Source organism: Puma concolor, chromosome A1, assembly GCF_028749965.1.
Source record: "Puma concolor isolate L17-30 chromosome A1, mPumCon1.1.hap2, whole genome shotgun sequence".
Taxonomy (NCBI): Eukaryota; Metazoa; Chordata; class Mammalia; order Carnivora; family Felidae; genus Puma; species Puma concolor.
Window position 1 is genome coordinate 200,243,682 of NC_141667.1, and position 25,671 is coordinate 200,269,352.

The following is a 25,671-nucleotide window of genomic DNA, read 5'->3' on the forward strand; positions in this document are numbered from 1 at the left end:
AGCCAATACTTGAAAAAACATTCTTTGCTAACAATGACTAATTGTACCTTTGAGGAAATGTGGTGATTTTGGAGGAAGGTTGCAGGGAAGATAGTCCCATGTACTATGTATTATGATATTCTCCATCTGAGCCCAGTATTTCCATGAATGCTTTAGGGTGTAAAGGGAGTGAATCCAATGGATCCAACAAACTTTTTATTCTGGGCGTTTACCATCTTGCTATTCAAAGTGAGGTGCATGTACCAATAGACTTTAACGGCAAGAACTTCCCCTGGGAACATAGTAAAAACGGAGAATCTCAGGTCCAAAACTACTCAATCTGTGTTTTAAATGCATATTAAGTGCTGGAAATCCTTGCCTCCCAGACCTGTTTCCGCCCTCTCTCTGATTTGTTTGTTGTACTCTCTTGAATTCAAAGCGTAGAATCAAGCTGATTACTTATAATCTTGAATTCTCTCTGTGGGGAGAGCATATGCCTAAGGAGGTAATTCTCTTCTTTACAAAGTGTCACTTAGGAGTGATTGAGCGACTTCTTCCACCACAATTTCAAAAATGTTTATGGAATTATATTTGGTGAGTTAGACATGCGTTATGCCAGGTATGAGACATTTTATTTTGGATAGCTGTGTGCAAGTGTGACATCACATTTCAGTTTCTAGCAAGAACAACTAACTTTTTCCTCACGATTCCCTGACTACCAACTGTTAAAGTGTGGGGGTAGTGGAAAGCCACTGAATTCATTTAACTCAACTCCTCTTATGTGGTAGAAAATAGTGCTTTTTTACCTTAGCTGAGTAATGGCAGTAACTAGCATGCTTTGAGGGACGGATCTGAAAGGCTCTAAAGCTTGTGATGTCTCCATTTTTCTCTGTGTTTCAGGAACTTAAGGCATTAAAAGACTTTTAAATGTTTGAATCATAGACCAGAGTTTCTCAAACATGTCTGCACATTAGAATCACTTGGCATCTTCAAAATATTCCAAAGCTCAGACCACATTCCAGACCAATTAAGCCACAGTCTCTGGGGGTGGTATGCAGACATCAACTTTTTCTTGATGTTCTTAGCTAATTTTAATGTTTAGACAATTTGGGGAACTATTGTCATGCATAAAAATGTTATCGCGGATGATTTCAACTCCCGTATTTAGTTCCCCTGATCTTTCCATTGAATTTCATCCTGAGGCAAACAGCTCGGGTCCCAAGAAAACTTCCCAAATGAATGTCCTTCCCGAATTCTGTGTTTCTGATAATGGCACTTTCATTCTCCAAATCATAAAGGTTTAAGCTGCCAAAAATTAGCTTTGACTTTTTCTCTTTTAAGTGTTATGCCTCATCTCTCTAATTTGGTCTCTTCAAATAAGTATGTTAAGAATTGGGCCTGGGGTTTAGTTATTAATTTTTACCCCTCTAGCACTCCTGCACAGATTTTTCTGAATAATTTATAGTGGTGTATTAGTAAAGGGGCTAGGGAGAGACATAATTTATAGTATTTGCCAATTTCCGTAGTGTAAATTCTCCTGTGATGGCAATGATGGCTTGTGAGAGTCAGAACACTTACCAGTCAGCTCTTGCAAGCTGGCGTGAGCTGGCTCCAGAGCACCCCTGAATCAGGTGCTCAGAAAATACAGGTGTTGAATAGGATCACTGAGTGAGGAATAGGAAAACTAGGGCAAGGGCTCTGATTACACGTGGATTTTGACATTAACATCTGTTCACTTGTATGTTAAATTGTTTAACTTTATATTCCAATATGCTCATTTATTTAATAACTAAAGAAAAATTAGCATTTGGTACTCTCATATTGTTTCTTCACAATTTACCTCAAAATTGCATATAGCTTAATGCAATTGACGTTGGACCTAAAGTAGCTATTGATTAATTCTCTAGGCGCTGTATGACATTTCTTGGAAACAAAAAGGACTATACATACACATAAAACAATAAACTAAAATTGTAGGCCTCACATTTTGTGCATATTGCATTAATGTCATGATGTCTCCTGCAAGGAAAACAAAATCACAATCCATGTTAAGCATATTAATTTTTTTGGCATAGCTGATTTTATGGACACTCAGGTTTTAACATGGATTAGAAGGGGTATGCATTTGCAGTGTTAGTCATTTAAACTAAAACCATTATTTTGCTGACCCATTATTTCAAGATCAATATTACTTCTCAACATTTTCTTTTCCATTCAACACAAAACACTAATTTGAATTCAGTGAAGTCTGAGAATAGAAACCTACAGTATCCCAGAGGAACTTGAAGATTAAAAAGTATTTTTGGCTAAAGATGATTTATTTCATTTTGATATAACTGAAACTATGCAACGGGAATTTTCTAAAATGCAACAAATGTGATTTGTAGTCTTCAATTCCACATGAATGAATAATCAAAGAAGTATGTGAATCAGGCATAATCTTTTAAGAAGGCTTAATGTGGTAGTGATGTCTTAGGAACTGACTCCCGATTAATTTATTTTAGCATTTTGAAGACAGTCTCTTGAGGCATTCCTTAGTGGTGGGCAGGCAGACAAGGTGCATTCAAAATTGTTGACCAGCATTAACCTTCCTTGTTTTCACATCTAATAATTTGTCTGAACGGATATGAAAAACCTTTGACCACTTTCTCTTGTGGTGTTCGCCCCATAAATGTTAGTAATCTAAACAGTATTATTTTTAAACATGAAGTAACAACCAGAGTGGAGGTATAAGCTTCCAGTGTTGTCATCTCTGCTGAGATTCTATAATGATTAGGATGGTGTCACCAGTGAAGGGCTTACATGCTGGAGTAGTTTAGGCAATTTTGCAGGTGTTGAGCGAGAGAAGAGTCTACAGCTCCTGCCGTCTCTGTCACTCAGCAGCTATACCTGTCTCTCCCACTGACTCATCTATGTGACCTTGGAAAAAGTCACTTAAAACCCCAGGTTTCTTTATTCTGATATCTTTAAAACAGGAAATAGGTTTATATTTAACCATCTCATAGTAACCTTGGTACAACATCCATTCAACACTTTGCAGTCCCCATAAGAAAAGGCCAAGCCTTTTTATAATTTTTTGTTATCTGTGAGTGTTCTTACTTTTGAAATTTGAATTTCCCCTCACTTGGAAGTGTTCCTGAATACCCACCATTTCTCTCCACAATTATTGACATCCTACTGTCACCTTAGATAGAGAAAATTCTTATTAAGTAAGCCATATTGGGCTGGCTTAGAGTTCATGTTTTCCTATTTCTTGTTCAAGTAGCTCCAGGCTGATAAAGCTCTTAAATTAGGAGAGGTAACAGTCCTACATTTAGATATTTATATTATATTCCTAAATTATAAACTGCTTTCCTATTTTTCTTATCTCTCCTATTATTTAGGTCTATACCTCAGTGTATTTTACTTGATAGTGTCATTGATTTTCTGTCATACTAATTTCAGTTGTATATTTCAAGCAACACAAACAATATATTTTATAAGTCTAGACGTAAGTCATTGCCTAGCTCCAAACCTGAAAACAATTAAATAGTGTATGATAAAGATATTAAACTAGCGCTATTGATTTGACACATGAGACCGTTCAAATGTCATGTTAGTTTTCTTACTGGTGTTGTTCCTCACTTCTTTAAACTGGAATACAGATCCTCTTTAAATAAACAAAACAAACTGCAGCTACAAAGTGGAGGTGGGGTTTAGATAATGTCACTCTGCATAAGCAAAACAGTTGTCCACCTCCTCACCATATTTTCGTGTGCTGTGTATGATTTACATAATTTGTATAAATGTTAAATGTTAAAGGATTCGAAAGCAATCCCAGTGCAAACTTTGAATCTAGAATGCAATTTGATATGCAGATATTTATTAGATGCTATAACGTTAAACATTAATGTATAGCTTTAAGCATGATAATACATTTTGTTTTCAAATTCATTAGGAATGTGAGGTAAACGGTTACATACCGAAGTGGAAATCTTCTGCCTTTCTCACACTCCTCTAAAAACAAACTATTTTTTTTCTGTTATTATTTTTTTGTGGGTTGTCATCTATTTTATGGTTTTATATTTTTAAGCCCTCCAGAAATTTACATCAGTGAATAGACTTTCAATTTATTAACCCGAACTTAAAAGCTATTAAACTCCAAGAGTTGTTTTTCTTCAATTCAAAAATAAAACCTCATGTCATTTCGATCAATAGCATCCACATGGAAGGCAGAAGTAAACATCTTTCTATTTTTCATTCAGAGATGATACCAATGTCATAAATGCTGTCAATTCTCTATTTCTCTGTACTATTGAACTAGGTGACAGTCGTGGTTAGGAACTGGACCCTCTAACACTGTAAACAACCCTGAAGCAGAACCCATAAGTGCACATGCTTCTGTGACTCAGCTGGTTGGATTCTTTTCCTCTGGGTCAACCTCTCCACGGGCAACAACTTACCACAGGCTTAATATCTTCCACCTGGAACATCAGGCCCCTGAAAGTAGTATTTCCTGCAGTTTCAACTGAAAACAGACAACCCTGAATTATAAGTTGTTATTTTCAAAAGTCAGAAGCAGCATCTCTGGGTCCTTGTGGAGTTAAAGTACCCCTATCCCTATGCTCCAAAAAGCATATCACTTTGATTCCATGTAATGGCCCTGATATATTTGTCACTAGCTTCGGGCTTTCCTACCGCATAAACATTACTGCCTCCTGCAGAATGTCACCTTAGTCGAGAGCAGCAACGTACAACTGACATAATTTGAATTAGAGTATTTCATTTTTAAACTAAATGGCTAGGCCTAATGTATAATGATAGTCTTTTCTCATGGGAAAATTTGGGAATGTAGAAATTGTAATGCACAGTAAGTTTGTAGTCTTTGAATGTCACCATTTGCCCTTTCAGTAAATAATCCAAACTGCCTTAAATAAGATTTTGTATGGGGTCAGGGTGCTTTTCCAACTGTACTGATGATGCATGTAGCCTGAGTACCTTCCACCACACCATCAGTTCCATCAATTAACTTATCTACCCACATGTAGATAAGTTAAAGACTTTATATTACCTTTGGAAGTGATGGATAAAGCCGGAGAGAGATGGAGAAAGTAAGGAAAGCAGCAGAAATCAGCAAAATGTAGGACAACGGAAAAGGATGTGTTCTCCTTGTACCTTAGCGTCAGCTGGAGGTGTCATGGCTTCCTGAGGTTAGGTTGAATTCAATACATAAGTTCCTTTGTACTGAAGATAATTCTCTGTTCAAAAGATGAAATATTTGGGGAGCATACATTGTTAGCTCTAAATATGCATGCTATCTGGTTTCTGTTTAATTTAGATGTGATTATATTTAAGTAAATATGAATAAAATTATGAACTGAAAGAAGTTAAGTAAAAAACTAAATTTAAGCTATTTATAACTGCATATAATAGGTAAAGTTGAATAAAAACAAAGTACAAAAAAACGGCTCAGGTATTATATATGATTGAGGAGAGTTGATACCAGATTTTAGAGTTATAATTTTTATTCTCTGCAAGATAATCATTATCAGAAAAAGCACAATTTGTTTATCTGCATGTACCAGTTTGTTAGGTACCGTACAGAGCTAATTCACTGACATGGTTTCAAATTCTTAGGACCTTAGGATGTACAACTGGTAACAATAAAAACATATATAAAGGACTTACCAACAACAAAGAACAAAACTGAGAACAGGATGAGTTAAGTCACATTAAGGTATATCATTCAGGGACTAGAGAAGGTAGTTTTAGGGGTAACATGTATAAAGAAAATGAGCCAATAAAAATTTCTCAGGGAAAACCCTTCCTAGAGTAGAGGAAGGTTATGGGAGTTAGTCAGTGTGCTTGGGGCTATGAGGAAAATGTTGAAATCTCAATACTTAAAATAAAAAATGGCTCAGCATAACTCAGTGGTTGCCAACTTTGCTGTATTTTGCAATTACCTGGAGATCTTTTAAAAATACTAATGCCTGGCTTTCACTTCACAACATTCTGATTTGATTATTATGGGGTATGAGCTAGGCACTGGGATTTTCAAAAGCTTCCTAGCCTATTTTGAGGTACAGCGGTTTGGGGGATCACTGGGATGAATGTGATACCCTCTAAAAAGAGAAATATATCAGGGAGGCTTTTTTCTTTTTTGAATAGGCAGTAACTTTGTATTTACAGCTTTTCTTAATTGTATTTAAATGTAAATATACCTTGTATTTTAAAATTAGATATGCTTTCTAACTACTTGGATTCAAAAAGCAATACGGGTTATTTGGGTTGTCAACAGCTGGCAGATGCATTTAATGAAATTCTATATAGCATTCAAAATGAACATATTGAAGGCTTACATATTAATGAGGATTAATGAGGATAAGTATCAAAATAAACTTTTTAGAGAAGGAAAACTCAAGAAACATTGGCATAGTATGATAACATCCATATAAATTATAAAACGATATAAAATAATTGTTCTTGTTTAAGAATATGTAATAAACATAAAACACATGGAAAGGCATAACATTCACTAAATTTAGAATAGTGATTACTTCTAGGAAATGTGGGAAGAAATAGAATGATAAAGGGGTACTCAGTTGTTATCTTTAACTCCTTTAAATAATATCCCAATCAAATACAGCAAAATGATAAGATTTGGCAAGGCTGATGGTAATACATATGTGTCTGTTATATTATTCTTTATAGTTTTCCCTGTACTTAACATGTTCCATAACTTTAGTGATGTTGGGAAAACTGGACGACCACATGCAAAAGAATGAAATTGAACTTTATCTTACATCGTCTACAAAAATCAATCCAAATGGATTAAAAGGCTTACACATAAGACCCAAAACCAATGAAACTCCTAGAAGAAACATAGGCAAAATATGTTTGGAAATGACATTTAACACATAGGCAACAAAAACAAAGTTAAATAAGCAGGACTACAGCAATCTAAGGCTTCTGCAGGCAAAGGATACAATTGACAAAATGAAGAGACAACCCTGGGGATGTTAGAAAATATTTACAAACCATCTGTTAAAGGGTTAATATCCAAAATGTATAAAGAACTCATAAAACTGAACTGCAAAAAACCCCCAAATAATCCAATTAAAAATGGGCAAAAGACCTAAACAGACATCTTTCCAAAGAAGATATACAGATGACCAATAGATATATAAAATGTGCCCAACATTGATGATCATCAAGGAAATGTGAATCAAAACCACAATGAGATATCACACCTCACACCTGTAGAAATAGGTGTTATCAGAAAATCAGAAGATACCAGTTTTTGATATGATGGCGGATAAACAGGAACCCCTGTGCACTGTTGCTGGGGTACAGTACAGCTACTATAGAAAACAGTATGGGGCTTCCTCAAGAAATTAAAAATAGAACTACGATACAATCCAGCAATCCCATTTCTGGGTATATAGCCACTATTCCTGAGAGGTATTTCAACTCCCATATTCATTTATAGCATTTTTCACAATGGCCAAGATATGGAAGCAGCCTAAGTATCCATCCACAGATGACTGCTGTATATCACATTTTCTTTATCCATTCACACATATATAATAGAATATTATTCAGCCTTAAAAAAGAGGTAAATCCTGCCATTCATGACAGCATGGATGAACTTGGAATATATTGTGCTAAATGAAACAAGTCAGATACACAAAGACAAATATCACATGATTTCACTTACATGTATAATTTTTAAAAAAATAGCTCAAATTCCTAGTAAGAGAGAGTAGAATGATGGTTACTGGAGTTTGGGGGCTAAAAAAGGAAGATATGATCAAATGTTACAAACTTTCAGAGATCTAATGTAAAGCATGGTGACTATCGTTAATAATAATGTATAGTTGAAATTTGATAAGATCTGAACTGTTCTCACCACAAATACACAAAAGATCACTCTGAGAAGTTATGGATATGTTGATTAGCTTATGGTAAATATTTCACAATGTAATCAAATCAAAACATCACGGTGAATACCTTAAATATATACATTCTTGTCAAAAATAAATACATTTTTAAAAATTCCATAGAAAAAGTGAAAGATTCCTTCCAATTTTACTGTTATTTAAACTATACAAGAAGAAATTAGGTTGTGATGGTTGGAAGAAAAAAATAAAAAATTCCAAACTGAATCGGTTATAACATATTTTTAACAATTTAACAAGCTGGGAAAGAATTGAGATACTGCAGTCTTTTCATAGGGGAACTGAGACTCAGAGTCGGATTTTAATACAGTAAAACCAAACCAAGAAGAAACTCAATAGAGACAATTTATCCAATCTATATTTATCCAATTCTTTATTACTAGAATGTGGGTTTTCTTAATTTTTGGCTTGAATTTTCTGGATAACTTTATTAAAATTTTATTTTTTGTAAATATTCAACCATCAAACAGAAAACATTTTATTTTTGTTTTTGGATTATTCAAATATATTACAATGTGTTCATTATAAACTTTTCATAATATTTTCTAACAACAGTTCTAAACTCTCTTTGTTAAGAGATCTCTTTGAGATATTTGAAAATCAATGGACCCTCAACACAGAAAAATGCAGTATTGTTCATACAATTTCATAGCTTATGTAAACCACTCTGCAATTGCTACATGGGCTCCAAACTGAGTATCTTATCTTTAGACTAAAATAACCTTGAAAATTAAGGTGCCTGCTGGCTCAGTCAGTTAAGTGCCCTACTTTGACCCAGGTCATGATCTCATAGTGAGTTCGAGCCCTGCATTGGGCTTTGTCCTGACAGCTCAGAGCCTGGAGCCTGCTTCAGATGTTGTCTCCCCCTCTCTCTCTGCCACTCCCTTACTTGTGCTCTGTCTCTCTCTCTGTCTCCCCCTCTCAAAAATGAATAATAAACATTAAAGCAATTTATAAAATACCCTTGAAAATAGTCTTTGTTTTCTTTCCTTTTTTTTTTTTTTAGCATTTGAAAATTTAACATAAGGCATCATAATGATTAGATATTTTCACTTAAGATGAATACTAACAATTAAAAAGGTAAAATATTACTTTCCAAGTTTGGGAACCAATGTAAGAAATTAAATATTATAAGTGAAGAGAAACTCCTTCAGCATCACATGCACACTGTTGCTCTAAAAATACAAATCTGGTAAATATGAATGGTCACACTGAGCAATTTAAAATAGAAAAATTCCAAATTGGAAGAATTGCCCAACTGGAATTAACCAGAATTTATTCACTTATTTTTTAATACTCTCAGTCTAAATACATTTATTGGGAATCTAATAAGTAAGTGCCTTATATTGGACCAAGATTAAAGCATACTAGTTTTCCTTTGCTATCTGGCACAGTATGGGAACAACAAGGAATATTCTTAATAGAATTTTGTGTGTTTATTATAAAAATACTAAAAACTATTGTGAAAATGTTGTTATGAGTATAAAAAAGTGAACATTTTTATGTGGGGGGGAAGAAGAATTTATGCAAAAAACAATTCTATTTTATGTAACATTTTAGGTTTTAAAATATGGAAATATATGAGTGAGAAGGCAAGGAATTGTTGATCAGTGTCAACAAAAGAATAATACCTTAGACTGGGGTTAAGAGAATTTAAATGAGTAAATATAAACAGAAAAAAGTATAATAGTTTATTTTGCAATTAAATCATTAAACCCCTCATTGAATTAGGTAGGTAATGATCTTACCTTGACTTTTTTGTATAACTGCAGAAATATGTGAAGAGTAAATCAGCAAACATTTCTAAAAGACATAAACATATCAGAGAAAATTAACACAAATAATTGCTATACTAAAATATCTAATTGGAAAAAATAATTCTCATTGTTCCTCAACAGGATTTCCTCATATTAAGATAGAAACTTGGTAATTTTTACAATTACACATTCAAGAGGATCAACTAATAAGCTCAGAGGACAAACTCCTATCTCAGAATTAACTTTTCCTAGATTTTGCCAAAAAATGATATGCAAAGATCATGTTTTCCAGGAAGAAAGAAAACTTTACCAGCAATCCCCTGACCTTTATGTTTCACCCCTTCTTCTACAAGAGAAGACCTTGTCTGGGTCTCTTTTCTTCAAGTCCTCTGTGACTTCAGGCAATGCATCTTTAAGGGATAAGAAGATCACAGCCCCCCATATGTCTTTAGTATACATTCCCATTGAGTGGGAAGGAAGGAATAGTTCCTGCATTGGTACTGCTTCCGTTTGTCCATCATACAGCATTGGGGAGGTCAAATTTTATTTATGTTTTGCATAGACAGAGAACAGACATCCTTATGAGCTTTTTTATTACCGTTCTGTGATTTGTATATTTAGTGCATCTATGAATGTTCTTAAATATTATAGGTGCTAATTAAAAATCTGATGGTGAGGAAATTCAAGTTTGCTATTTTTTTTCTCCTACATTGTACCTCATTATATTTTATTTGCTCAGATATAAACTTTTATGTAGCTGTAAGAATAATGTTTTTTTTGTTGTTAAACTATCCCATAAACTGCATATTATTTTTAGGAAGAAAATGCATTCTTTTAAAGAAACAAGTCTTTGTTTGGAGACTTTTTTCCCCCAGATTAGAGGATATATTTTATCTTTATTCTATAATTATGAAATATCCTTATTAGAAAAGCCAAAAAAAGAAGGTCTTGTAAAGTTTTTAGTTCCAGGACTATACATTTGTATGTAAAATAAAGTGATTGTGCTGTAAAAATATCATAGTTATTATTCCAGAGACAAATATCATAGTTTTCTGTAATTAAAAAAACTGTCATGTGTGCTTTTGGGATTGATTATTGGTAATGAGATGAGTTGGGGTGAAAAGATTTATTTTGTTTATTTTTAATCCTGAATTATTACTAATGTGGTATATGTACAAATCAGTAATAATTCAAAAATATTACTATTCTTAATAATTCAGGAATTAAACCCAACTTTGACCAATGTAGAATCCATTGATGTCCTAATTTCAAATTCTCAAAAGAAATCTGATTCAGCCCAGCTTGGGCCTTGTACCACAGCAGAAACATGGCTACTGGTTGCCTCCAAAATGACATTTCCACAGATGTCCCCATGGGTGTCCGCAGTGGCTGCAGGATTACTGGGAAGAGGAGCTGATTTAATTAACTTCAAGAGTGTTTATGTTAGCACACTTAAAAGTAATTCATCATTATAATAGGCACTGGAGGAACAAAGAAGGAGAACCAGCCTGCCTTTGATGAAACTAGTGATTTCCTGGGGATAGATTATAGTTCTGGGACTTGCAAAAAGGAAATATTAGAGAACAATATGACACAGGATCTTACTATGTTGAAAGTGTGTTTGACAGCCAGTGAAAAGAGTAGCTTTCTAGGTCAGCTCACTTTGTTGAGGACAGCTTTATGTAGGAAGTTAGACTTGAGATTTTCATTGAAAATAGTGGAGTCAGATTTTTTTTTTTTTTCAGGGCAGGATTTTATATGGGCAGACATAAGAAGAGAGAAGATTTTTTTTTTTATTTTTTTTTCAACGTTTTTATTTATTTTTGGGACAGAGAGAGACAGAGCATGAACGGGGGAGGGGCAGAGAGAGAGGGAGACACAGAATCGGAAACAGGCTCCAGGCTCTGAGCCATCAGCCCAGAGCCTGACGCGGGGCTCGAACTCACAGACCGCGAGATCGTGACCTGGCTGAAGTCGGACGCTTAACCAACTGCGCCACCCAGGCGCCCCAAAGAGAGAAGATTTTAAGATTTAGTTTAGGTTTCACCTTCTTTTCCTGATTCTTGCAAGCTGAGTTAAAAGTCCTTTCAAAATCTCTTCTAACACACCTTATTTGTAGTATATGCTGCCATGTAATTAAGTAATGTCTGTCTTCCAACTTGACTGGGGATATCCTGAGGACAGAACAGTGGTTTAGTCTGCATTTCTAGTGTTTAGCACGGTGTGGGGATCTCTTCCTAAAATGTGGACTGTTTGACTGGACGGACAGACAGATAGATGGGCAGATGGATGGATGGATGGATGGATGGATGGATGGATGGTGGATGGATGGATGGATATATTTTACGTGAAAAAATTGACTTGGTCAAAGTCATGTAAGAAAGGATACCTAGCGAGTAGTTGTAAAAGTCAGGGCAATATCCTGTCTGAAACAGTATATATTTAGTTAAAGTTCTATATTTGGTTGTATAGGTAAAGTGAAATCTATATATGGCGCTTCTCAGAGGCCACAGATGTGAGTCTGCACCTGATCAAAGAAGCTTTGAAAAAGTCATTGAGAGCTCTTAGGAGAGTGGCATCATGAAAGTAGTAATTTGAGCAGACTGAAAGACTAGTGACTAGGAGCCTATTGTAGTAATCTGAGCATACAGCAATGAGGTCATAGACCAGAAAAGTAGCAGTGAGGACGTAGCAGTTCAGACAAGGCCTAGAACACTCTGAAGATAGGATCTCCAGGAAATAAATAAATATATATATATATATATTATATATATATAATAAATGTGGGTGATGAAGAGGGAACAGTAAGAAATCCATCCAAAATTTTGAGTTTACCTGTTGGGAAAATGGTAAAATATTGGCAGAATGGAAAACTGCCAAAGATAGTTTGCTTGAGGTAGGTGGCTAATAAGCTATGCTTTGGACCTATCAAACATAATATAGAATGCATTTTAAATAATATAATTTAATAGCAATAACAAAAACCAGTTATGGGCCACATTATTAGAATAATGAAGAAGCCCTTTCCCCCTCCTCAGAAAGCATCATTTTCTCCCTGTGCAACCTACATGCCGCAATTTTGCATTCTTCCTGTCAGCTACAATATCAAGATATTTTCTCTTGGATATTAGCAGATGGAGTTGTTATCCATTAAAGTGATATGTTCATGTCTTAAAGAGGATTATTGATAAGGGTCATCAAGCCTCAAAAGAATATTTGAGAATTAGGGGCCCCATGACAGGTGAGACCTTTGCTCAAGCTTAAAAACAAACAACCAAACAGAAACACTGAAGGAAATCTTGTCAACATTATCAAAATTATTGCAAAAGATAGTAATTGTCATTATTAACTTTGGACTCTAATAGTATGTAAATTTATTATAAGTTCCTGAATAGTCTAGTGAAAAGAGAATATCTTAGGATCTCCAATTTATAACTCTAGATGAATTTTTCACGTGTTGATAGTGTACTTTGGATTTTTGTGTATTCGTTTTTTTCTTTTTAAAACATTTTTTAACGTTTATTTATTTTTGAGAGACAGATTGCCAGCAGGGGAGGGGCAGAGAGAGAGGGAGACACAGAATCTGAAACAGGTTCCAGGCTCTGAGCTGTCAGCACAGAGCCCAATGTGGGGCTCAAACCCACCAATGTGAGATCATGACCTGAGCTGAAGTCAGATGCTTAACTGACTGAGCCACCCAGGTGCTCCTATGAATTCATTTTTAATAGAGCACTTTCTAGATACCTAGTTACAAAAATGCTTGATTTTTAGTCTTGCATGTCTCACTTGCTAGCATTGTGACTTCTGGGAATTGATGTAGTCTTTCTAAACCTTAGATTCCTCATTTGTAAACAGTTTTCTGAATGTGCATGAATATTGAATACAAAATGCACTGAATACAAACAATTGCTAGCATTATTTTATATACATATTACTTTAAAGTTTTGTTGAACTAATTAACAATAACTTTGCAAATATTAAGTAAATAATAGTTTAGTAGATAAATGTATGTTGAAATTAATCAAAGTTATTTTTATTAAAAATTTTTTAATGTTTATTTTTGAGAGAGAGAGAGAGATCGAGTGAGAGCAAGGGAGAGGCAGAGAGAGAGAGGGAGACACAGGATCTGAAACAGGTTCCAGGCTCTGAGCTGTCAGCACAGAGCCCGATGCGGGGCTCGAACTCACAAACTGTGTGATCGTGACCTGAGCTGGAATCAGATGCTCAACCGACTGAGCCACTCAGGTGCCCCAATCAAAGTTATTCTTATGGTCAGGTTTATATTAAAATGTCACCATAGCTCATGCTTGGGACATTATAACTTGAAAGAATAGATCCTATTTACTATTTTGCAAAGCCAGATTAAGTAAACTATATCAAAACACATCCAGCAAAATAGAGAGAATTCTGTGAAATATGAAGAATAGACAGTTGTGTAAATTAGGTTTATATATTTCCTAAATTTTATTCTGTAAGAGTATTTTCTTCCCTCATTTTGTGTAGAATAGACCTGGGTTTAGAAATACAGTTTTTTGAGTGAATTTTAATAGCCATTAATTTCCTAAACTATCAGAAATGTTGGCATAAAAATTACATAAAATATTGGTTACAATTTGACATTAGGAATGTCACAACTCTGAATACACTTGGGCCAACAGCAGTGTTCAGGCATGCTCTTGTATGTCCAAAAGCATGCTTATTCTCCCTCTCTACCGCTCTCCAGTATCTTCCAATTGAAATGTGATGGATCTTCCTGCCTCCTTGTAAATGTTCAATCTTCTTTCAAAGCGTCTGCAGAGTCTTCCAGCCAACAGGAAAGTGCTTTCCCTTCTCTGACTCATCATTGCCCGTTAGTCAGAATTCTCTGGAAAATATCCTGTCATTCATTGTCATTAGTTACTTGTGTTCTCATGTTTGTAGGAATGAAAGTTTCTTGGAGGCAGGGACTCCTTGGTAGTGATGTCTGAATCTTATAGCATATTGTATAAGAGCATATATATATATATATATATATATAATAGGTGTCCATTAACTATGTTTTGTTAAATTGTTGCAAAACAACGATTAGTTTATGGTGCTATTAACTACTTGCACACAATCTAGATTTTGTACAATTTGAAATATTATGAATAAAATCAACTGATGACTACTGACATTTTCTTGGATCAGATTTGGTTTTCTATATTTTTCATTGTTTCTTTATTCTTTGAAAATAATGAACTCCTTTGAAGGGAACGGTTGGAAGTACTAAAGTCTAAACTTCTACTGCCTTCTTTATATTTTATGATGGCAATTTTCAAAACAATATTCCTGTCTATTGTGTAGAGAAGGTAAGACTCATCAAGGTGATGGAATATTCAACTGTTCCATGTTTTAGAAGTCACAAATAATTGCTTATGTACAATTAATATAATTAGTACATGTAGGAAAACTTTTTCTAACCCTTAAAAAGAATCATGTATGGAGTCATGGTACTCATATTTGTTTAAGCAATATTATAATATGCCTACACTCAAGTGAAATTGGGGTAGAGAAGTCTGATAAAATTCTAGAAAGGTATTATGCATAAATTTAAATACACTTTGATTATTTCACTCATTTTGAAAACCTGCCAAACAGATATTGGTATTTTTTTATTAATTAAAGTTTTCTTTAACTTTACACTATATTTGTAAGATAGGATTTTCTTAACACTCATGGGAGGTGCTTAGGACTGCATTAACGACACTATTATACCCATAATACAGTAGAAGATGATAAAGTTCAGGTGACAGGCCCTGTAGTCCCAAAGCAGAACAAAATACCAAGTCCAGATCATTGTTTTCTTTCAACAAAAAAAAATCTGCATTCTAAACCAAATACAGTAGAAGAAACAGGAGGGAAGAAGGCAGACAGGAAGACATAATAGTGAGAAATAAAAGGAAGAAGAAATAATCACTTTGAAATTATACCTTGACGTTAGATGGCATATTTAAGCATGAAATAATATTAAATTTTACTCTTGTTAATTTTCCTGTTTGTCTGAAACATTCTGAAGGCCTTTCCCTGGTTACATGTTTAAATACTAGTGGCTAATTGGGTGTTTCTTATTAAAGTACCTTAAAATATTGATTTTTTTTCCTTTTTCAGTTCCAGTCAGTTTTTCATAGAAGATTGTATAAGCTCACTAGGAGGAGCAGATTATTTTATCCCTTTGTCTCTTGCTGAGCTGCATTAAGAGGACTGTCTGGACTATTAAATTTCTTTATATCAAAGGCTTATCACCTCTACTAGGGGCTGAAAGGTTGATTGAAACTAAGAATTGGACAGCTAAAAGGGCCAAAAGCACCAAAACGTGGCTGATAAATTTCCATGATAGATATTTTTTCAGCTAGAATTATTTCATGTTTCAAAGAAGGTCTTGCAGTATAACTTAATTAATTTCCTTGAAACAAATCTACTAACTTGATTGGCTGAAAAAATTATTTGAAAGCCAAAAACTGTAAGCAGCAAATGTCTTAGTTCTTTGTGTTATAAAGCAATAGATGTTCCTTTCGGCTGTATTTCTAAGTATTTTCCTTTCGTTAATGTGGTACTTTTGACATATGGTCTAATTTACCTTTCTTAGCCCACAATTAAATCCTGTCCCAGTTTCTTTGATATAGTATTATCAAAACTGCATGTGCTCTTATACATACCTCCAAGATAGGTCGGTACATGCAATTTGAAAGACTTTCTTTTCACACTAAGATTTTTAACCTGTCCTCATAACTCAGTCTCTTTAATCCTAGGATTAACCTAGCTACAATTCTGGGGAATCTTTTCTTTAAAGTGTTGCAATGTCTTTTTTCTATGTAGTGAAAAGAACTAACACAGGACTCCAATTAGGGCCTGACCCTTACGATGTGAAATGCAGCTTTCACTCAGTTTATCTCACACCTACACGTGGACCGTGCATACACATTCACTACACACAATGTACGGCTCTGTCTCTGGGGATGTAATTGGGGTTCTGTGGGTCTGAACCATCAAAAATATACTTCTATAGCTGCTTTTCACAAAGCTATGTGAATTTCTGGCATTAGGTCATCCATAAATACTACACGACATAGATTTTCACATCTCAAATCCACCACTTTCTTGGACTTGAATTTGTGTCTATTTTGGTCTGAGAAATTCCTTTTTCAAGAGTCAATAACTAAATTTCTCACTAGCTTTTTATCTTTTTTTACTGGCTAATGAGGAAAAAACAGGAACCAATTCAGCCAAACATCAGGACTTAATTACAGTGTGATAACTAAATGATTAAGGCATAAATGACTAAGGTGAAGTTCATATAATGAGAAAGAGGTAGAATGTTGTTGCTCTCTAACATAATAGAAACTACTCAGATACAATGTCACACTACGTGGTATTTTTTCAGTACTTGAAAATTGATTAGTGATTTGTAGAACATGAAAGATCAAGATCTAATCATGTTTTACTTTGTCCTTGCAACATTAAACTGAATTTGTTAGATACTCAGGTTTAAAAATTGTAAGACGACTTTTATTCACTTTGTTACTATTTTTTCAAGCAATTCTAATAACAGATTATCTTTGTCCCAGATAACCATACTTTCTGTTTTGATTTTATTAAGTTCTGTAACCTTTAAGTACCTGGCATGTTTAAAGAACTACAATAAGTGACAAACTGATAAAAAGGAACTGAGTTCTGATTACCTCATAGAGATTTAATTGAGCACAGAATATTAAAACATTAAGTAGAAAGGAATGTGAAATGATTTTTTTTTTATAGAAAGAAAAAAGTCACAAGTAAATTTCTTGGGAAAAGCTGCATTAGTATGGGCAGATTCCTCTGACATAGACTCATAATATGTGGTAATTATTCCCAGTTATGTTTCTTAAGCATTAACAGTTTATTATGAACACAGTGCAATTTATAAGCCTAATATTAGACTCAAATCTCCCAGGCTATTAGCTATGTTAACTCTGACTACACATGTTCAAGCAGAGTTGTGTTGCACATATCGCAAAATAAAGGCTTAATTGATAAAGGAAATCTATTTTGCAACTTAAAAACTGTATTTTAGCCTTTTCAACAATTTTTATAGAGCTAGAAAAGTAGCACCTCATAGATTTCATTAAATATTTATGATTGTAAATAGATGATGAATATAAAGTTTGTATTCCTATGTTTGTTGAAAAATTTTGCTATTAGAGTGAAGAAAAAAATGCTTACAGACAAATCTTATCAGCAAGCTAGAAAGAAAATGTTAACTTTGTAATTTTACAGCCCAAATCCCTAGTTACATTTTAGGGAATCTTTTGTTTATCCCTACCTATTTATTTGCAGAATATGTCATTCATTTATAAATGCATTTTTATGTGTTTATTTAAAAAATAATTGTATGCCAGAATGTCAGAATAAAAATATGGATTTGCATTTTTCAGAGCCCACAATTTCACTTTTCACTAGATGAAAAGGGTCCTACATTTAGCAGATTCTATGATTTTAATATTTCTAAATATGATAGTCAACACAAACATCCTTTCATTTAGTACAAACATATTATTTCCTGATCTTTTAGTCATTGCCTAAGGGAATCAAAAGGAAATTTGCATTCACCTGCTTCATCTTAAGTATAAAAAGTCCTTTCTCCTATGGAACAGAAAATTAGCAACATTCTTTTCAGATGTAGCATGGATATGTTAATATTCCTTATAAGTCTTTATAAGAACTTTTGATAATTCTAGTTTCTTCTGGTATACCTTATTTTGGGTTCTCTTTTTCCACCCATCCTTCAGAAATTCCAATAACACTATTTTTATCTGAGTAGGAAAACATTGGAATAAACTTACAAATCCATAGTGTTTATTTGATATCATAATCTCTAGCTGTCTTCTTTTCCTTTTTTTAATTCCCAAGTGCTGATTTGCCTTTTCTTGACATTTTTATAAATACCTTTTATCTGTAAGTTTATGTCAGTAAGATTAATTCTTAGGAACAATATGGGTTAACACTATGAAAAGTTTGAAACAGTCCTTGTAACAGTATACTCATCAGTAATATTTTTAGCAATTTTTTTATTGAGGTGTAATTGACATATAACATTATGTCAGTTTCAGGTTTACAATATAGTGATTTAATATTTGTATACATTGTGAACTGATAATTACAAGAAGTCTAATTTCTGTCATCACCATATAAAGTTAAATAATATGTAGTATAATATTGACTATAGTCATCATACTATACATTATATTCCCATGACTTATTTATTTTCAGACTGAAAGTTTGTGCCTCTTAACCCCCTTCTTCCATTTCTCCCCACCCGTCTTGCCTCTGACAACCACCAATTTGTTCTCTGCAGTTATGAATTTTGTATTGTTGTGTGTTTTAGATTCCATATATAAGTGAAATCATATGGTTCTTTCTTTGTCTGAATTATCTCACTTAGCATAATACTCTCTACTTCCATTCACATTGCTGCAAATGGCAAGATTTCATTATTTTTTATGCCTGAGTTGTAGTCTACATAAACTTTGTTTCTATACCTTGGCTAGGCTAATAATGCTGCAGTGAATTAGGATTGCATATATCTTTTCAAATTAGTGTTGTTGTTTTCTTCAGATACTACTTAGAAGTGGAATTGCTATATCATATAGTATGCCTGTTTTTAGGTTTTTGAGGAATCTCTGTCTTCCATTGTGGCTGCACCCATTCATATTCCCACTAACAGTTCAGGAGGGTTCCCTTTTCTACACATCATTGCCAAATCTGAAAAAGGTTGATAATAGCCGTTCTGATAGGTGTAAAATGATATCTCCTTGTGGTTTTGATTTGCATTTCCCTAATGCTTAGGGACATTGAGCATCTATGCATGTGCTTGTTGGCCATCTGTATGTCTTATCTGGCAAAACATCTATTCAAGTCCTCTGCATATTTTTAATTGGATTTTTGTTGTGTTTTCTTTGTCTTTTATTACAGTCTTTGTTTTAAGGTCTATTTCATCTGATATAAGTATAGCTACCTAAGATTTCTTTTGGTTTCCCAAAGTTGTAACAATTCTTTATGTATTTTGTGTATTAACTTCTTGTTGGATACATGATTTGCAAATATCTTCTTTCATTCAGTATGTTGCCTTTTTATTTTGTTGATGGTTTCCTTCACTGTGCAGAAGGTTTGTAGTTTGATATAGTCCCATTTGTTTATTTTTGCTTTTATTGCCATTACCTTTGGGGTGGGATCCAAAAAGCTATCCCCAAGTTCAATGTCAAGTTTACCAGGTGTGCCCTTTTCTTGGAGGCTTAAGGTTTCTGGTCTTATATTCATCTTTAACCCATTTTGAGTTAATTTTATGATATAGGATAATAGTCCAGTTTCATTCTTTTGCACGTGGCTGCCCAGTTTTCCCAAACTACTTATTGAAGACACTGCCCTTTCCCCATTGTATGTGCTTGGCTCTTTTGTCATAAATTGACCATATATTGCATGAGTCTATTTCCGGGCTCTCTATTCCATTACATTGCATTTGCTTTTATGCCCAAACATACAATTTGCATTACTACACATTTGTAATACAGCTCAAAATCAGGGAGCTTGATACTTCTAGCTTTGTTCTTCTTTTTCAAAAATGCTTTGACCACTTGAGGTCTTTTGAGGTTCCATAGAATTTTAGGATTGATTGTACTATTTTGTGAAAAATGCCTTTGGGATTTCCATAAGGATTGCATTTAATCTATAAATTAGTTTGGATAATATGAACATTTTAAAAATATTAATTCTTCCAATCCATAAGTACAGAATATATTTCCATTTCATTGTATCTTCAATTTCTTTCATCAGCTTTTTTGTAGATTTCAGTGTACAGGTCCTTCACCTCCTTGATTAAATTTATTCCTAGTGATCTTACTCTTTTTGAAAAAAAATATAAGTGGGGTTGTTTTCTTAATTTTTCTTTCTTTTAAAAAAACTTTTTAACATTTATTTATTTTTGAGACAGAGAGAGACAGAGCATGAACGGGGGAGGGGCAGAGAGAGAGGGAGACACAGAATCGGAAGCAGGCTCCAGGCTCTGAGCCGTCAGCCCAGAGCCCGACCCGGGGCTCGAACTCACAGACCGTGAGATCGTGACCTGAGCCGAAGTCGGACGCTTAACCGACTGAGCCACCCAGGCGCCCCTCTTAATTTTTCTTTCTGATAGTTTTTGTTAATGTATAAAAACACAACATAATTTTTTATGTTGATTTTGTATCCTGCAAATTTGTTGAGTTTTTTTTATTAGATATAACATTTTTTGGTGCAGGCTTTAGGGGTTTCTATATATAAAATTATGGGGGCTTTTTTGCAAATAATGAGTTTTACTTTTTTCTTTCCAATTTGGATGTCTTTTATTTCTTTTTCCTGCCTAGTTTTGGGTAGAACTTCCAATATTACGTTGAATAAAAATGATAGCAGTGGGCATCCTTGTCTTTTACGTGACCTTAGAGAAAAAGCTTTCAGATTTTCACCATTGAGTATGATATTAGCTGTAGGCTTGTCACATATGGCCTTTATTATGTTGAGGAATTTTCCATCTATATCCACTTTGTTAGGTGTTTTTATTATAAATGGATGTCAAATTTTGTCAAATGCTTTCTCTGTATCTATTGAGATGGTCTTATGACTTTTATCCTTCATTTTGTTAAGGTGATGTTATCATGTTGACTGAATTGGAGATGTTGAACCTTCCTTGCATCACTGGAATAAATCCCACTTGATTGTGGTGTATGATCTTTTTAATGTATTGTTTAATTTGGTTTGCTAATATTTTATTGAGGATTTCTGCATCTATGTCCATCAGGGATATAGGCCCATAATTGTCTTTTTTGAGGTGTTTTTGTCTGGTTCTTGTGTTAGGGTAACACTAGTCTCATAAAATGAGTTTGGAAGCATTTGCTTCTCTTCAATTTTTTGGAAAAGTTTGAGAAGGATAGGTATTAAATTGTCTTTGAATGTTTGCTAGAATTTACCAGTAAAGCCATCTGGTCCTAGACTTTTGTTTGTTGGAAGGTTTTTGACTACTGATTCACTCTCCTTGCTAGTAATCAGTCTACTCATAGTTTCTATTTTTTCTTGATTAGGTCTTAGAAGAATCTGTGTTTGTAGGAATTTTTCCATTTCTTCTAGGTTTTCTAATTTGTTGGTGTATAATTAATTTCTTGATCTTTTGTATTTCTTTGGTATTATTTGAAATTTCCCCTCTTTCATTTCCAATTTTATTTGTTTAAGCCCTCTTACTATTGTTCTTAGTGAGTCTAGCTAAAAGTTTTTCATTTTTGTTTATTTTTTTTGAAGAACTAGCTCTTAGTTTCATTGACCTTTTCTATTGTCTTTTGGAATTTTTTGAGCTTCCTGGATCTGGATGTCTGTTTCCATTTCTAGGTTAGGGAAATTTTCAGCCATTATTTCTTCAAATAAGCTTTCTGTTTCCTTCTCTCTCTCTTCTCCTTCTGGGACTCCTATTTGTGAATGTTGTTCTGCTTGATGTTTTCTCATAAGTCTTTACTTTTTTAAATTTTTGCATTAAAGTATCTTTATTTTTTTTTTTTTCTTTTTGCTGCTCTGTTTGGGTGAGTTCCACTGCCCTGTCTCCCAAGTCACTGATCTTTTCTTTTGCTTCATCAACTTTGCTGTTGAACCCCTCCAGTATATTTTTCAGTTCAGTTATTGAATTCTTCAACTCTGTGACTTCTGTTTGTTACTTGCTTATATTTAACATCTCTCTATTGAAGTTCTCTCTGTGTTTATCCATTCTTCTCCTGAGATTGGTGAACATCTTTATGGCCATTAGATTGAACTCTTCCTCAGGTAAATCATTTATGTCTGTTTCATTATGGCTTTTTTTCTGATGTATTATCTTATTTCATTTGGTGCATATTCTTCTGTTTCTTCATTTTGCTTGGCTCTCTCTATTTGTTTCCCTGAATTAGGTGAGACTTCACAGGAAGACTGAGAGTGTGTTTTAGTCCACTATCTATGAAGTGCCCTGGAAGTGATGGTCAGCTGATAATTGTCTCTTTGATTGTTTCAATCCTATAGGGCCCAGAAACATAACCGCCCCTAACCACTAGAGCCAGGCCTTCAAGAAGTGTCTTCTGTATGGAGTGTGTGCAGTGTGTGCACTTACTTGCTTTGGTGGGGCTGTGGGGGGGGGGGGTGTGGGCACCGAACTGGAGCAAGCCCACCTGCCAGGTTTAGTGGGGCAGGGCCATGGGGAACTGCTGCTTTTAGCATAGTGAGGCTGAGGGGGAGCACCAGTCCAGGCAAGTCCACCTGCTAGGATTAGTTGGGCAAGGCTGCAGGAGAGCACAAAGTCATGACAAACAGAGCTCACAAGGTAGAATGAGAGCGCAAAATGGTGTCTGCCAGCACCTCTATTGCCAGAGAGAATTCCTTGCCCTTGAGAAGAGGCTCTAAGGTCAGCCAATGAATCTCCTTCACATAGGGTCTAGGCACTCTTCAACTTGATGCTTTTGTGCTGGGTCCCTAGGAAAGTGAGTCTTTATGTGGGCCCTTTAAGAACAATGTCTCAGGGGGTGCCTGAGTGGCTCAGTTAGTTAAGTGTCCAAATGGTGATTTCAGCTCAGGTCATGATTTCACAGTTGTGAAATTGAGCCCCATGTTGGCCTCCACCCTGAGTGTAGACTCTCTCTTGGTATTCTTTCACTCCCTCTCTTTCTGGCCCTCCTCTTCTCTCTCTCTCTCTCTCTCTCTCTCTCTCTCTCTCTCTCTCTCTCCCTAAAAATAAAGAAAGAACATTTTAAAAATAAGATTCTCAGTTTCCTACTGCCCTTTTGGTCTCCTACACACAAGTCCCTTTGGTTTTCAAAACCAAATATTTTGGGTACTCATCTTTTCAGTGCAAATCCCAAGAGCTAAGGGTGTCTGCTGTGGACTCAAACCCCTTGCTCCTCAGGGATATGCTCCCCAGCTCTGCCATCCCTCCTGCTTGAGGGTCATGACACAATGGGGGGAGTGGGTTTTGACTAGACTCCATATCTGCCTCTCCTACTCATCTCGATGTGGCCTTTTTACCCTTTGTTGTGGAGGGGCTGTTCAGCTAGTTTTCAGGTGTTTTTCAGAGAGATTTTTTCTATAAGTAGTTGTAAATTTGGTGGGCCTGTGAAAGAGGTGAGTCCTCCTACATTGCTGTCCTCAACTGTCCTCTTGATTTTGCCTTTAATAAGAATTAAGTATTGAACTAGCATGTTATCAAATGTTTGCTACTCTTTTTCTAGGGTTACCAGCTGGACACTGGAATAAAACTCTGTTAATGGACTTCCTGTTTCAAACATAAAAGGATGCAGATATTTTAACCTGCAACAAGCATAAAGAAACCTATTTTTAGATATCTGTTTGTGGTATTGCAACTCTTTCTAATATGTTAATATTTTCTAAAATATAAGCTCTCTAGTATTACAAATTATTTTTCTATTAGCACAACAAACTTTCAGTGAAATTCTCATTATAGATATACAACTCTCAGCTCCATTTCTTATAAAAATTCTTTTCAAAGTATCTTCTTTCTAATGCATAATATTCTTGGCTGGAGAAAGAAAAAGTCTTATTAGGAAAAAGCAAAATAATATCTTTCCTTGTGGAAGCTTCCTAACACTTAAAACTCATAACTTCATTTCCTCTGCCTCTAAGCTACACTATGTAGAAGTCACTCCTAGTAAGTTATAATTAGACATGTAGGATAATTCTAATGATGTCTTACAACTGATGAAATCAGTTTCAGCCCTGTCTACCACCTGATTACCATGGAAACCATTGCTGGCCAACCAAGTAATTCTGATCAAAAGGAATTATTATTAATCCTCCTAGTATATGTTGGATAGGGATTTGCACAGCTTTTGTTAAAGTTTCTTGTGGAGGCTGAAAGGTCCAGTAAGGGTAAATATTAATTCTTAATGTGCTGGAGAGCAAGAATGGCTTAGTCTCTATGGGGCACAACTGGCTCTTGGTAAATCAGATATTAACAGATTATAGGATCAGCCTTGCACTACCCAGGGATTAGAGATAAACAGGTGAATTTGTAGAGGAGGAAAATAATTTCTAAAGCTGGCTTAACCAAGTCATTGCCTTGTCAAATTGGAATTTAAACAAGAAAGACAGAATGAACAAGAATTAGAAATTTGTTAAATAAAAAGGATGCCTGGATGGCTCAGTTGGTTAAGAATTCTACTCTTGGTTTTGGCTCATGTCTTGATCTCATGGTTCGTGAGTTTGAACCCCATGTAGGGTTCTTTGCTGACAGTGTGGAGCCTGCTTGGGATTCTCTCTGTCTCCCTACCTCTCATCAATCTCTCTCTCTCTCTCTCTCTCTCTCTCTCTCTTTCTCTCTTTCTCCCTCCCTCTGAAAATAAATAAATTAATTTTAAAAAAGAAATTTGTTAAATAATATTTATGTAAGTCCCAAGAAATTGAATGATAACATACAACAGTTTTATCCTTCTTTGCATAAGTAAATACATGAGATGATGTGGAGGATGATGACTAATGTCTGATGAGAGGCATAGTGCTGCATAGGGATCTTTTTTACGTATCTACATCAAGATATTTATCATGCTATATTGTGCACTTAAAAATGGTTAAAAGAGTAGATCTCATGTTAGACATTCTTAACTCATTAAAAATGCAGACCCAAAATAAAATAAAATGTAAAAATTGTGAAATCAGACTTGACATAATAAATACTGCCAAGAACTGAAAACAAGCTCTTAATTAAAAGAATCATCACGCAAACTCATGTCATGTAAAGTTGTGACAAAACCATAAGTATTTCCCAAACTTTCAGTTTATATTCCAAGACTAAAAAAAAAAATACATGAAAACCAGGACTATTAGTTATGTTAGCATTTTGTCACTATTAATCATGAACATTTTAAAACTCTTTTGTCTCACTGGTTTGTTCGTATTACAATGAGTATATGGAAGCTCAAGATTAATAGCAATGTGAAACTAATTCATTC

The 25,671-nt window shown here is 34.6% G+C and overlaps 1 protein-coding gene across 10 annotated transcripts in view; it reads left to right on the forward strand.

The window, feature by feature from the left end:
- PCDH9 (protocadherin 9) overlaps positions 1 to 25,671 on the forward strand; it is a 929,525-nt gene that overhangs the window by 765,517 nt on the left and 138,337 nt on the right. For 3 of the 10 annotated variants that reach the window (XM_086710788.1, XM_086710799.1, XM_086710814.1), the window contains one exon: positions 23,935 to 25,063. The exons of the other annotated variants lie outside the window; for them this stretch is intronic. In XM_086710788.1, coding sequence (XP_086566914.1) covers positions 23,935 to 23,993 — 59 coding nt within the window. In that variant the 3' untranslated portion in view covers positions 23,994 to 25,063. Of the gene's footprint in view, positions 1 to 23,934; positions 25,064 to 25,671 lie in introns of those variants that run through there. 10 annotated transcript variants of the gene reach the window in all.